Source organism: Drosophila teissieri, chromosome 3R (genome assembly GCF_016746235.2).
Source record: "Drosophila teissieri strain GT53w chromosome 3R, Prin_Dtei_1.1, whole genome shotgun sequence".
Lineage (NCBI taxonomy): Eukaryota > Metazoa > Arthropoda > Insecta > Diptera > Drosophilidae > Drosophila > Drosophila teissieri.
In genome coordinates, this window is record NC_053032.1 from 6,715,568 (window position 1) to 6,727,770 (window position 12,203).

The following is a 12,203-nucleotide window of genomic DNA, read 5'->3' on the forward strand; positions in this document are numbered from 1 at the left end:
CTCGGAGAAGGTTTGAAAAGATGGTTTCTTGCTGGCAATGGAAATGCATTCCTTCGAGTTTGTGCACAAGCGTAACGCACATAACATCCAGCAATTTATATCGCAATATATTTTTACAAATTAATAAAAAAAAACTACCACCTGAATAATTGTAGAATAGCATCTTTTTATAGAACTTGAATGCCAAAACTCTAGAATGCTTTTAAAATGTATGCTTTTCTCAAAATATTTAATTCCACTGGCTGCCATCTAGCCCTTAAGCTTCTCAGGACCACCTGTTGATTTGCATTAATTTCTTTCAGCCACTTGAAGCCATCATGCTCTAATCTCCATTATGCTCCATGCGAAAAGCTTTGAAAGCCAGGCCATTATGGGATATCCTGTGCACGAACCAAGCCGGCAAAAAGTGTCCTGTGAGCCACCTGAAAGAGCGACGCAAAAGCTTGAGCGTTTTCCCCTAAAAACCACTCGAACCCATGAGCTCTCTCTTTTTGGAGCGCTCTTGCATTCCCCAAAGAGAAGACGAGAGAGAGCCCTTTCTCTCGCTCTTCGAGTTGGGGGCGTGTTTGTTTTCATGTTTTTTACTCGTCTGCCACTTGTGTGTGTCGGTTTTTTGCCATGCCTGGCTTTTAAGTGTTATTGGATGATTTTATGGAAATTGATTTGGAGCACGCCCACTTTCGGTGGTGAGAGTCGAGGGAAAACAAGTGCAGCAGCTGCTCCAATGGGGATGCTAACCAGTAATTTGGCATAATAACATTATTCATACACTGCTATAAAATTGCGTAGTAAACAGCTGTCGGAAGTCTAAAGCTTGAGTTTTAAAACTAATATTAGCTTCGTTGCTTTTCTTTGTTCACCATTACTATGACCGATTTTTCACAAAATGTCTCCTAATATCTATATCTATATCTATAACTACTACGAAAAGAACATAAAAATAAAGACTAGTTCTTTTGATCAAATTGATATAACTATCAAATCCGTAAATGAAAGGAGATCTTTGGTAGGTAAATGTTTCCAATTTTATGAGTACTAACATTTCACCATTTTTGCAAATATTTTCATCCTGACTACGTTTGGTAACATCCAAATAAATGTAATTTGTTTTCAATAAGTACAAATAAAAAGAAAAATCCATCGAATTTTAGAACAGCGTAATTTTAGAAAGATTTAAAATCAAAAACTAGTTAAAACTCATAAAGATGACTAAAGATAGGAAAGCGTTTCTGAACCTAAGAAGTTTTAATAATTATTCGAGTAGATCTAACGGTGCAATTATGTCCGTCCGCGTACTTTCGCGTATGTGAACGGTGTGGGATCTCCAATGCTTTGAGAGCCACAAATTTGGCTAGCAGATTTTACCGATGATATAACCTTATAACCTAAACTCCCAAACCCACAAATTTCGAATACTTGCACTGGCCATAATATCGAAGTACTCAAATCGATGTTCTGCGGGCGATTGTGTTTAAATATTAACTTTTCCTATAAGGCATAAAATGGTGAGTGGCTTTAAAAAGTTGTAAATACGAGTTCGTTCTTTCAAAGGAATTATAATTATTCAGGAAGGTATCTGGCAAGGTTAATTTTGGAAAACTTATAGTACATCGGGTGTATATAGGTTACATGTATAGGTTACAAAGTACATGAAACGGGTTCTGTATAATAAACATGGTTTTATCATAGTTAAAACATAGTCATATGATAAAAAACAAAAACACGTCCTATATAGTATTCTTCTTATTTCTACGTAAAACTATAAACTTTTCAGGGCGCTTACTCGAAACGTGTGTTCCACAGGGCAATCTAGTCCCAGCGCGTAATCCTCGACCACTGCTCCAAGCGAAGAGGGCTCGCCAAAGACCTGCTCGATCTTGATGGGCGGACTGGGCAGCAGGGGCGTGGCACTGGATCCTCCGACGGCGGCGGCAGCAGCCGCTGCGGCGGCGGCGCCTGCAAAGGAGCTCTCAACTATTACTGGCGACCCCTGGCCGCCGGTGTGGCAGACGGGAATTGAAACTGGAACTGGACCGTTGCAGGACGTTGGCGGGGCCGGGCAGGGAGTGGGCGTGGCCGGGCCTTGGACATGGCCATCGTGGTAGGGGGTCACAACGAACGAGGGGTACGAGCGGAACTGGTGGTAGTCACTGTGGCCGTGCGAACTGTTGTGCGGATTCGAGTGAGGATGGTGCGCCAACTGAGGTCCCTTGTACCAGGTACCATGCATAATCATTTAAGCACCTTCGATTGGCGGTTGTGCAGGGTGTTTTAGTATTTCGTGTTTAGTTCCACTTGAGGGCGCTCGGAAAATCTATTTACCGTTTCAATTAAGTAATGCGCGGTATTTGGTTTATTTTAATGTTTCATTTACTTGTTTGGGAATCGAGCTGGAGGCGACTAGTAGGGAAAGCCGTTTGGTTAGAACGCAATTACTTTAGTCTATCCTCAAATCTGGAGTGTACTTAACCCATTAGCCAGCTGTGCTTACCTAGGTGAGAAATATTTACCGACAAGCGTGATATGAGTAACGATTTGTTTGCAACCGATTTGAATTCATAACTTTTTCTTAAGACTAAAAATTGTGGTGTATTTACATTATAAAAATATCAATGAAGTTAAAAGTTCGTACACAAAAATTAAGTCGTTCTATTTCCCCCGCCATAAATTGGAATATTATTTAATGCATCATGTTGACTAAATATCACCGAACCATATTCATAGGAAATTATTTGAATCCGTATTTTAATTTAAATTGGTAATGGTTTAATTGTGTAACTATTATCAAAATATGGCATTTAATATATGCGTATGGACTGATATACTAGATTTTAAGATTTTTCTTGCTTACACCATGCAGCTAAAAACTTAATTTATCAAAATTTCCCTTTTGCCTTATATAAAATGTTCCATTCGGCTAGCCTTCAAATTTTCCATCGACAAATACAACGGAAACGGCACTAAGATTTAAAGTTACTGTCGCTGCTCCTGGGATTCTTAGAACGATTTCATTACTTTCTAACCATCTGACTTTACTCCTCTGAGTGGCTCGTGGAAATTCTCACAATTAGTCAGAATTAGTTTGGTAGTAAGTAGATATTCCTCAATATTCGTTCACTTGCATTCACTCAGCTGATCAGCGGATCAGAATAACTATTCAGGGGAGCACTGAAACACGTTTATTACGGCTTATTACCTCGATCGTATTGACACTTGACCAATTCCAACCCTTCCGAGGGCCTGGTTTGTTTTTTACCGACACAGACGACGACGTGTGGTGATAACAATTTGCGAGTTCACTCGACTCGATTTTTAATTGTGATACCGCGAGCTGGGGGAGCAGCTGCACTTGCGGAATGGCGAAAATGCATTGCACTTTGCGACAGAATTCTTCGCGGATTGGGAGACGCGGGCAAAAAAGACTGCAGACTACGGACTGCAGCGGAGAACGGAGAGTGCAGACTGCAGAGTGCACTTGGCTGGAACGCGCGCGAAAGTGGCCAACTGGTGGACAGTGGCCGAGTGGCCGGCCGTTTGGGCCAGGTTTAGTTTGGCTTAGCCTGGCTTGGACTTTGCCTCTGGCTTTGGCTCAGCAGAAGTGGCAGCAGCGAGCAGCGCAAAAAGTAGCTGCCAGCTCGCAAGAATTCCGAACTCGAATGCTGAGTGCGGCCACGAAAAAAACATTCAAATGCCTCGCACTCGCCGCCAAATCGCAGCATAGCTGCCCTCTCTGTCGCTCCACTCGCCCGCTCTCTCTCGCACTCGTGGCTGGCAGTGCTGTGGGGCAGACGGCGACGCCTGCGCAACAGCTTTTTACTCCTTTTGCTCCAAAAGCAGCGGCAAAAAGTAGTTCGCTCGCTCTCGCGGACCCTCTCTCTCTCTCTCTCTCTCTCTCTTCGGGGCGACGGAAAAAATTGTTTGTGGTTTTTCCTGCAGCTCGCTTTTTGCCGCCGCGTCTCTTGAGCAACTTTGATTTGATTTCGGACTTTTTGCCTGAGTGGCTTTTCTTTTCTCTTGACTTTGAGCATGAATGAGCATATTGCGAGTTGCATGTTGCACGTTGCACGCTGCACGCTGCTCGTTGCGCGGCAAACGGTTAATGCGGCGCCCCGTTTTTGTAGCTCAATCTTTATGGTGAAACACGGGGGCGGTTAAGTGATGAGCAATGAAGGTTTAAGTCCGCCACCGAGGACTGGATCATTAATCAAAAGTGTTATCAGGAGAGTGGTTTCCATTTAATTTCTTAATCCTGGAAAATTAGTTTATTGTATTACAAATTGTTTAGTTATTTTGTCTGCAATTTGTACGTACGTTTCTTTTCTACCTACAAGACTAACTAGATTATGTTAAATACTTAAATTTGTGATCCTCAGTTACATTATATTGAACAATATTACAGTTTTTTCTGATTTGTAATATTGTCCAGTTGAAGAGTATTAAATTGTAGAAGCCACACGTTTTTAGGTAGAAGCCATTTCTTCCTTCTTAATAATTGTAAATTATTTAAAAAATTTTTTGTTAGGTTACGCAGGTGCTCTAATGTATACCCTTGCACCCTGTTTACAACTACTTTTTTAAAGTTGGTATTTTCACACCCAAAATGAAGATAAGAGCATACATTAATTGCATTCGTTCCGATCCCAAATGCATAATTTTCCGCATAAGACAAACGCCAAAAAGACAAAAAATCGCATCCGCAGACCATTAGCCCATTGACCAACTTCGATGGCGAACGACGCGTAGTAATGAGTTTTTAATACATGTAATATTCAAATTAAAAATTCGCAAAAACTACCAAAGTCAGTGGCAAAAACGAAACACGCTTTTTTGCGGCTAATAATCGCACATATTCATTTCAAGCGTTGGCGCGGCGGCACTGAAAAAATTCCACTCATACGCAGTGTTGGCCAAGCTCAAGAGCAAGTCGGGAAAAAGCAGCGATGCGCCGCTCTTTAAAAAAACCACTAATGCGGGCTAAAAAGAGAGAGTGCGAGCGTGAAAGAGAGGGTGTGAGTGTGAGAGTAGGTCGGCACGAGGGCGAAGACGATGGAATTTTTATTGGAGCACTTGGCTTATATCTTTTTTTCACGGCTCGCCCCTTGACTGGCTTCTTTTTGCTTGTGCTTGTGCTTGCTGTTTTATATTTTTTGTTAATTTTAATTTTTCTTCAATTTTTTTTCTCCTGACAAGGCATTTTTTGTGGGCACGGACATGTGTCGCCAGCGGGTGGGAAAAAGGCAGTGTATTTCGGCTGTGACAACTGCAACTGCCATTCCTCGGGGAAAAAGGTCAAAATAAATGAAATTAAAATGCAAGTGCTGCGCGGGAAGGCCGTTTATTTAGTTAATCAATGCAATTGGCACGTCCACCTGGGGACTGCGAATTGAAAGCCCCGGTAGCAGCATGCCAGGTATGTTTGATCGCAACGGTAACGATGAAGCTGGCTTTTCCTCACTCGAATCACTGGGAAATTGCTGCGTTTAGCCATCGTTGTGTTTTCCGACCGACCGACTGGAAACCTAATGTCCAGCAGTTTCCCTTTCGGCTTATCAGCTAATTTGATTATTTCACCTGCTAATACGGCTCGCCCGCTGCAATTACATATTTTTTATGGTCTTCCATTTGTCGGCTGCTATTTTATGCGCTTTCCGTGCCGTTTTTCATTTATTTGAGTGCAGCAAATTTCCTTATCGCATTTCGACTGTCGCCGCTCTTGTTTACACTGTCATCAATGCCACTTTGTATTTGCAGACGACCAGCCATTTTGGCTGGTGGGATCCAGATAACTTCTAGCTGCGGACTTGGAAAATTATTTAAAAAGACAAATGCTGAATATATTTTGTGAATTTTTGCACGCCAGTAAAGTTTGGTATGTGTTGTGTCTCTTCGTCCATATTTACTTAAAAAATGTTTTGGGCTTTTTTTAGGAAACGAAAAAGTATGAAATATTTAATTTTATTTTACATTGAATGTATAAATGACAGACAAATTTAATAAAATTAAAGCCAAAGTACACGAGTTTCCATCTGGGGATTGAACAAATTTGTCAATTTAGTTCGTATAGTTATTTTGAAATAGTTTTCAAATGGCGTTTTTATTTATAAAAATTTAAAAATTGTATTGCCATAAGTGTAGACTGCTTTTTGTCTTGGCCACAGCTTAATTTACTGATTTCAAAGTACTAACTTAACTGCTGATTGAATTTTTAAGCGAAAACATTTGAAATATGTAACAAAATCTAGCAAAGTGCATATATACAATCCAAATGTTGAGTGTTCCGGAGTAAATAAATTAAGTTTCTATTTAACTTAAAGTCAATAGTACGGAAGGTGTAAAAAAAAAATAGATCACGCTAAATATATCTCTTTAGGCAAAAACGAAATGATAGTGCTTGAATAGAGCCAACAAATTCTCACATTATAATATATAAAACATACGTATGTATGTATATTTTACAAAGTTTATTTATATTGTCCTATATTCATAGTTTGCTTACAAGTACATTTTTAGGTACTTATGCCCGGTAATCGTAGAGTAACAGATAAAAGGACTCGTTTCCGGCCTTAAAAAGTATATACATATATATTCTTGTAATATTCGTTCATGTAAACTTAAAAGGCTTGGTTTTGGAGATTTTTTAAATTGCAACGATGTTTTGAAAATTTCTATATATACACCAAAAACATTTAACGCCCACTAAGGGCCCAGGCCACACTATTATAAAATGCTTTATTCTTTTCTTTTATTTATTTTTTTTCTTTTATTGTATTTCTTCCCAATTTTTATCGATATTCCAAAATAATGTTCGAAACTTTCCCTCGCACTCCCGACAGCTGTGTAACTGTTATTTGCCAGTCGACGATCCCGACTATAGCGTTATTTATTTTTTACTCCAGGAAGCTCCAATTTCCGTTCAAAATCCCAAGTTTCCTTGTGTTTTTGCCATGGTGAAGGTAAATATAACAGAATTTCCTTTTGCATATTTTTATTTTTGGGATCATTTCATTGGGTAACACTGTTGTGCGATCTCGAAACAGAGCCGCAATGCCGCATCGCATTGCAAAACCCACATCCAGTTGCATGATGGCGCACATTTATCGCCGCAAACCGCAGCGGAACAGATAACTGATGTGGCTGCAGATGCTGCAGTGCGGCGCCACCGTCTCCAGAAGCCTCCGAGCGAAATGTCAAAATGCCAGCCAGAAAGCCAGAACTCCGAATGGGATATTGGCAGAATCAGAATCAGAAGCGGTAGCAAAACAGAAGCAGAAGCAGACGCACCACAAACAGGGCCCAGATAGCCGTCATGCTTGGTCATGGACGCCAAATGGTTGACAGACTCTCCCGACAGATGCAATGGCGCAGGGGCAGGGTTTGCATGTGGTTATGGCCAGGCTTTGGGCTTCTGGCCGGGTCTCAGGGCTCAGGGCCTAGGGCTCGCGACCAAGTTGCATCGGGGGTCCGGAGAGGCTCCGCCTGCTTTTCAACTGCTTTTTGCCGATTGGCCAGAACGGGTTGGCGGAGTGTCGCAGAGCGAGACAACAGGGCGCATGAGCTATGTTCGCATGGAGAGCGAGTGAGGGGCCACCAACTGAATGGTGGCTCGAGTGAGATGGAGTTACTTGGCTGACGAGTGCAAGAGGGACAGAGCAGCCTTAAGAGCAGGCTTAAACATAAAGCCAGTCATTCTCTCTCTCTTGGCCACACACTCTTTGGGCCAATTCTGCTGCACGTGTTGGTCTGCGTGCAAAATAGCCGTGTTTTTAGCCCCGCGACCGACGCGTATTTTGTTAATTTAATTAAACAAAAACGTTTTGTTTGTGTTTTTTCTTCATTTGTTGCTGCGCAAATGCTTTTTGCCCTGTCGCCGAGCTCAAAATGAAATTGGAATCGCGCTCGTGCACAACTTTGAATATGTTGAGCTCTCTCAAATGGCCGCTGCCAGCGATATTTCTGCTTTTGCTGTCGATTTTTGCCGTCTTTGGCGACAAATGCGCTTTTTGCGCTTCTTGTTTCCATCCGATTGCTGTACATGTTGTATCTGCCGTTTAATGACTTGCGCCGTTAAGTTTTAATTGAAATATCACACATTTGACCACTGGAAATTGCTATTGTAATTGTCAGCTGGGCTTCACTGAGCTTTAGAAATTTATCGCGTTTTTGACTAGAAACATGCGGGAACTTCAAGCACATAATGTATATATATTTTTTTCATTTAACTGTTCCCGTTTGTTTTCGAGCACTAGACGTACAGAAATCTAAATATAACTGTGGAAAGAATTTGATTCTACCTAAATATTATTCTACTTAAAGATATTGGTATATGCATGTTAAGTACATGTATTTAAGCTATCTCTCGGAATTTAAAAGGGAACAATGAAGAGCATTTAAGTCAAGGGCTATCCGATGCCTGTTACTTTAAAATTTGGTTTTTTAGTATTTATGCCTTTCAGACGCTCTCATAAATGTACAAATAATCAGCTGATTTTGTTGTTGGTGTATCGAAACGTACATATTTTTTGTATTAAAAACATATTGACACACAAAGTCTTTACCAAAATCTAAACTAAACTTAAGCTGTTTGGACATTACCAGAACCTGTATATTTAATCATAACATTAGTCTTATAGTACTGGAAATCTTGACGCTCACACTGATGGCCAGACGGATACGGGTAGAAGGACTCGGCTAGTGGTCCTGGTTAAGCATATATGTTTTATCTGTGCATGCATCTCAGCGAATGTAACAAAATCTTTTAGTCATAAAGATAAATAATTGGTAAGTACTAGTTCCTTCCTTCACTCAATAACAGTAAAAAGAGCTATATACAAACATCTTACAAAAACTAGGTTAATTTTCAAAAAAAGACACCAGGTAAATTGTAAACGGAAGTTTTTCCAGCTTTAATTCAGAACTCGCATGTTTGTCGGCCAATAATGTAACTGAGAAAGTTTGAAAATTTCCGCACGTGACTTCCGCGACTATTGTCGATCGGCCTGATGATCCCAGTGGCAATTGAAGGGGCTCTCGTCCAACTTGGCTGTCAGCCTGAAGAGTTAACGATTGCAGCGGTAATTGGAGCCAAGTCAGCCAGCCCGTCGAGGCGTAGGTGATTAAAAGGCGATTATTTCAATTTTAGCCCGAGAAATAACGATGCCAGTAGACTGTTGGATGGGAGATGCTGCCCAGGTAGGTTTTGTGCTCGAAGAAAAAGCAGCCACCTGTCAACGAATTTGACGTAGCTGTTATGTTAATGCGCCAAAACCGTTGACATTTATTGGCAGTTATTTATGGCGGACACTTCGCGCGGACTCTTGGCGGACACCATTTTGGGACCTGGCCATTTTGGTGGCCAGCACTGCCCGACTATGGAAAATTCTATAATTGTGCAGGTGACAACGCGAGTGGCACGCGCTGCTGACGCTGATTAGACGCAGTTTCACCTGCAGCTGCACTCGCAGCTGTGGCAGATACTTCATCTCGAGTCACGCTCGATTGTGCGCTGGCATATGGCCATAAAGATATTATTAATTATGACAATATTGGAGTATAGGTGTAAGCATCGAGGCTCAGTCCTGAAAAGGAGAGGCGCGATACTCCCTCGAGGATATTACATTGTGATGCGACCGATCTTAAAATACATGTCGCGGTAAGCAGACAGGAAATATGCAAATTGTGCATTTTAAATTATAATAATAAATCAAAGTTTCAGTTTGGAAAAGTTTCATCATTCGGTAAAGTTGTTAAAATTTAATTTTATCTAAATAAGAAATCGGATCATAAAATTACACCTAATATGTATACATATTTGTTAGGTTTTCAATTTATTTCCTTCCACTCTGTATGGTGTTTCCACATCACTGTAGCTTACAGTAGATTACAGCGAGATCTACAATGTTGAGTTGCTTGACTAATGAGTTTATTAGTGGTTATATGGTCTGATGTAGAGCAGTCGGCCAGGCCTATTCAAATGAAATCGACTATCCTGTTCTGGATCGGTGCGATCTTCCTAGAAATATCGATATCAAGGCACGTGTCATCTCCTGACTATCTGATGAGATGCCCATGTATGATGGGTGTTCGATTTGTCACAGCGACCAAAATGGGGCATTCAATGCTGGTCTAGTCGGTAATGGGCTTGTGAAAATATTTCACGGCACAGTCGGGGATCGGTGTGTATTCGATGGGGGATTGCCATTGTATTTTCTCAAGATACAAGCATTGCTTTTTTTGCATATATATGCAGATCCTTATTAGTATTTTTATAATATTGCATCTGCGAAAATAATGATATTATTCAATGGGGTCCTAAAATCAATTTTATTTGTGCCTCAGAAAATATTAATTTTTGTCATTGGTTTTTATCTTACATTTACATTTAAAAATCGAACTAAAACTGATATAAAGTGATTACATCTAAAGATGTTTAAGGTTTACGGTATATTAGGATAATATTATAACTCGTCCCTGGTGCGGTTGACCAATGTGTAACGGTGCTTGGATGGCTTGAGGTCCTTAAACTTTGACTCGTGGATGATCGGCGGGTCTTCAGCGTGATCGATTATGGACTCGGAATTTTCCTTAGCTTCGAGGGCCATGTGAAAATTTATATGTAGTGCTCCGCTGAACAGGTCATCAATGAACTTTTTGAGGGCACCTGGCTTGTGAATGTCCTTGAAGCGTGGAAAAAGGTACATGTGCATGAAAGAATCGATTGCGATTAGTGGCAAGTCAGTCAGGGACTTGCCCAAATGGAATAGTGGGTGCTTAAAGACTTTTCCTTCCGCAGTCAGGAAATTAACCCTCGTCTCATTTTCCAGCTGGCTTTGAATTGCGTTCTTGAACTCCTGGATGGGACTTACATTGTCGTTGTTGTAAAACAGCAATACAAATGGTAATCCTTCCTCCGATAGCTCTTCTGCATTATCGAAGGTGACCTCTCGCACCAGGGGCACACACCTCTTATCGATCCAAAAGGTTAGTTCTTTAAAGCTGGTCATGTTGCCCAAGTACTCACTGTACTGGTTTTTGTGATTCGGAATCGATGGATCGCCGCGGAAGATCAACGCATTCTTTCCTGGCGGTCGGAGCACCTTAGTTAAGTCACCAAAGCCCACAAGGAACCTTTAATTTTTAAAATATTATAATTAGAAAATATAATTATATTTTCAGGAAAACATATATATATATATATATATTACACATATAACTTTAATATAATTGCCATATTAACGGAAGCTCCACAACTTCTTTTGCAGATATCGGATCGGTTATGAGTTGTTCGATGTATGTATATAATAAACTTACCTACAATCGTTGCGCAAAAGGCTCGCTACCCTGCGATAATTATCATACTCTACATGATCCTTGGAGATGAAATAACCAATAACTATACCATAGCCAACTTCCACATTTTTGAGTTCATCAATGCTATAGAACTCTTTGATTGGATCTGATAGCTCCTTCTCCACAAACTGGAAGAAGGCCTCCACAGATCTCTGGCCACGGTATTCCTGATTGCTAATCAACCCATTTCTGATAATCTTTAGTGTTGGGTACTTAAGTATGTCAAACTGATCTGCCAATATATCTTCAATGTCGCAGTTTACTTTTCCCAGTATCACACGGCCGTTTTCAGGGAATTTCTGTAGAACCTTCGCCGCCGCCTCCTCAAAAATTGGTTGCAAAATCTGGCTAAAACGGCACCAATCCGTATAAAAACTGAGCAGAACCAGCTCATTAGAGTCTATTATTTGTTGCAAGTTTTCGTGGGTCACCACCACCACCGAAGAGTTTCCCGCGACGAGAGAAAGTTGGGTTACTAGGATCGCCAGCAAATAGAGGATATCCAAACTGCCGACCACCTTCATCTTCACACTACTTACGGTATTGGTGAACTTTTTTTGAAACAGTCTAATTTCGTCACGCTAAGTTTCTAAGTAATATGCGTACAAATCGGATTTTTCGCACCGAAATTGCCAACTTAAGTATTTGTACAATACAAACACCACTATAAACGAGTTCCTCGACTTTTGATACCTCTTTCTGAAACTTGCACCTGGTAGGCGTCTCTAGAATCTGAATTGTAAGACCGATAATGGTATTACCAATGAATCGATTAAAAGAATCTATTATAATACATTTTGTTCTTCGTTTGTGTAAAAATAAGATTCAAAACTATCTGGATTTGTGGTGACGTTCAG

At 40.7% G+C, this 12,203-nt stretch overlaps 1 protein-coding gene across 2 annotated transcripts; it reads right to left on the reverse strand.

The window, feature by feature from the left end:
- Positions 1-10,293: 10,293 nt before the first annotated feature.
- LOC122621088 (endoplasmic reticulum resident protein 44) lies at positions 10,294-11,889 on the reverse strand. Of its 2 annotated transcripts, XM_043798837.1 has the most exons (3): positions 11,308-11,889; positions 11,018-11,124; positions 10,775-10,961 (listed from the first exon to the last, which is right to left on the reverse strand). In XM_043798837.1, the coding sequence occupies exons 1-3, from the start codon at positions 11,868-11,870 to the stop codon at positions 10,924-10,926; spliced, it is 708 nt and encodes a 235-aa protein (XP_043654772.1). In that variant the 5' UTR covers positions 11,871-11,889; the 3' UTR covers positions 10,775-10,923. The 2 variants fall into 2 exon arrangements, with proteins under 2 accessions (XP_043654770.1, XP_043654772.1); XM_043798835.1 differs by having other exon boundaries at positions 10,294-11,124.
- Positions 11,890-12,203: the final 314 nt, after the last annotated feature.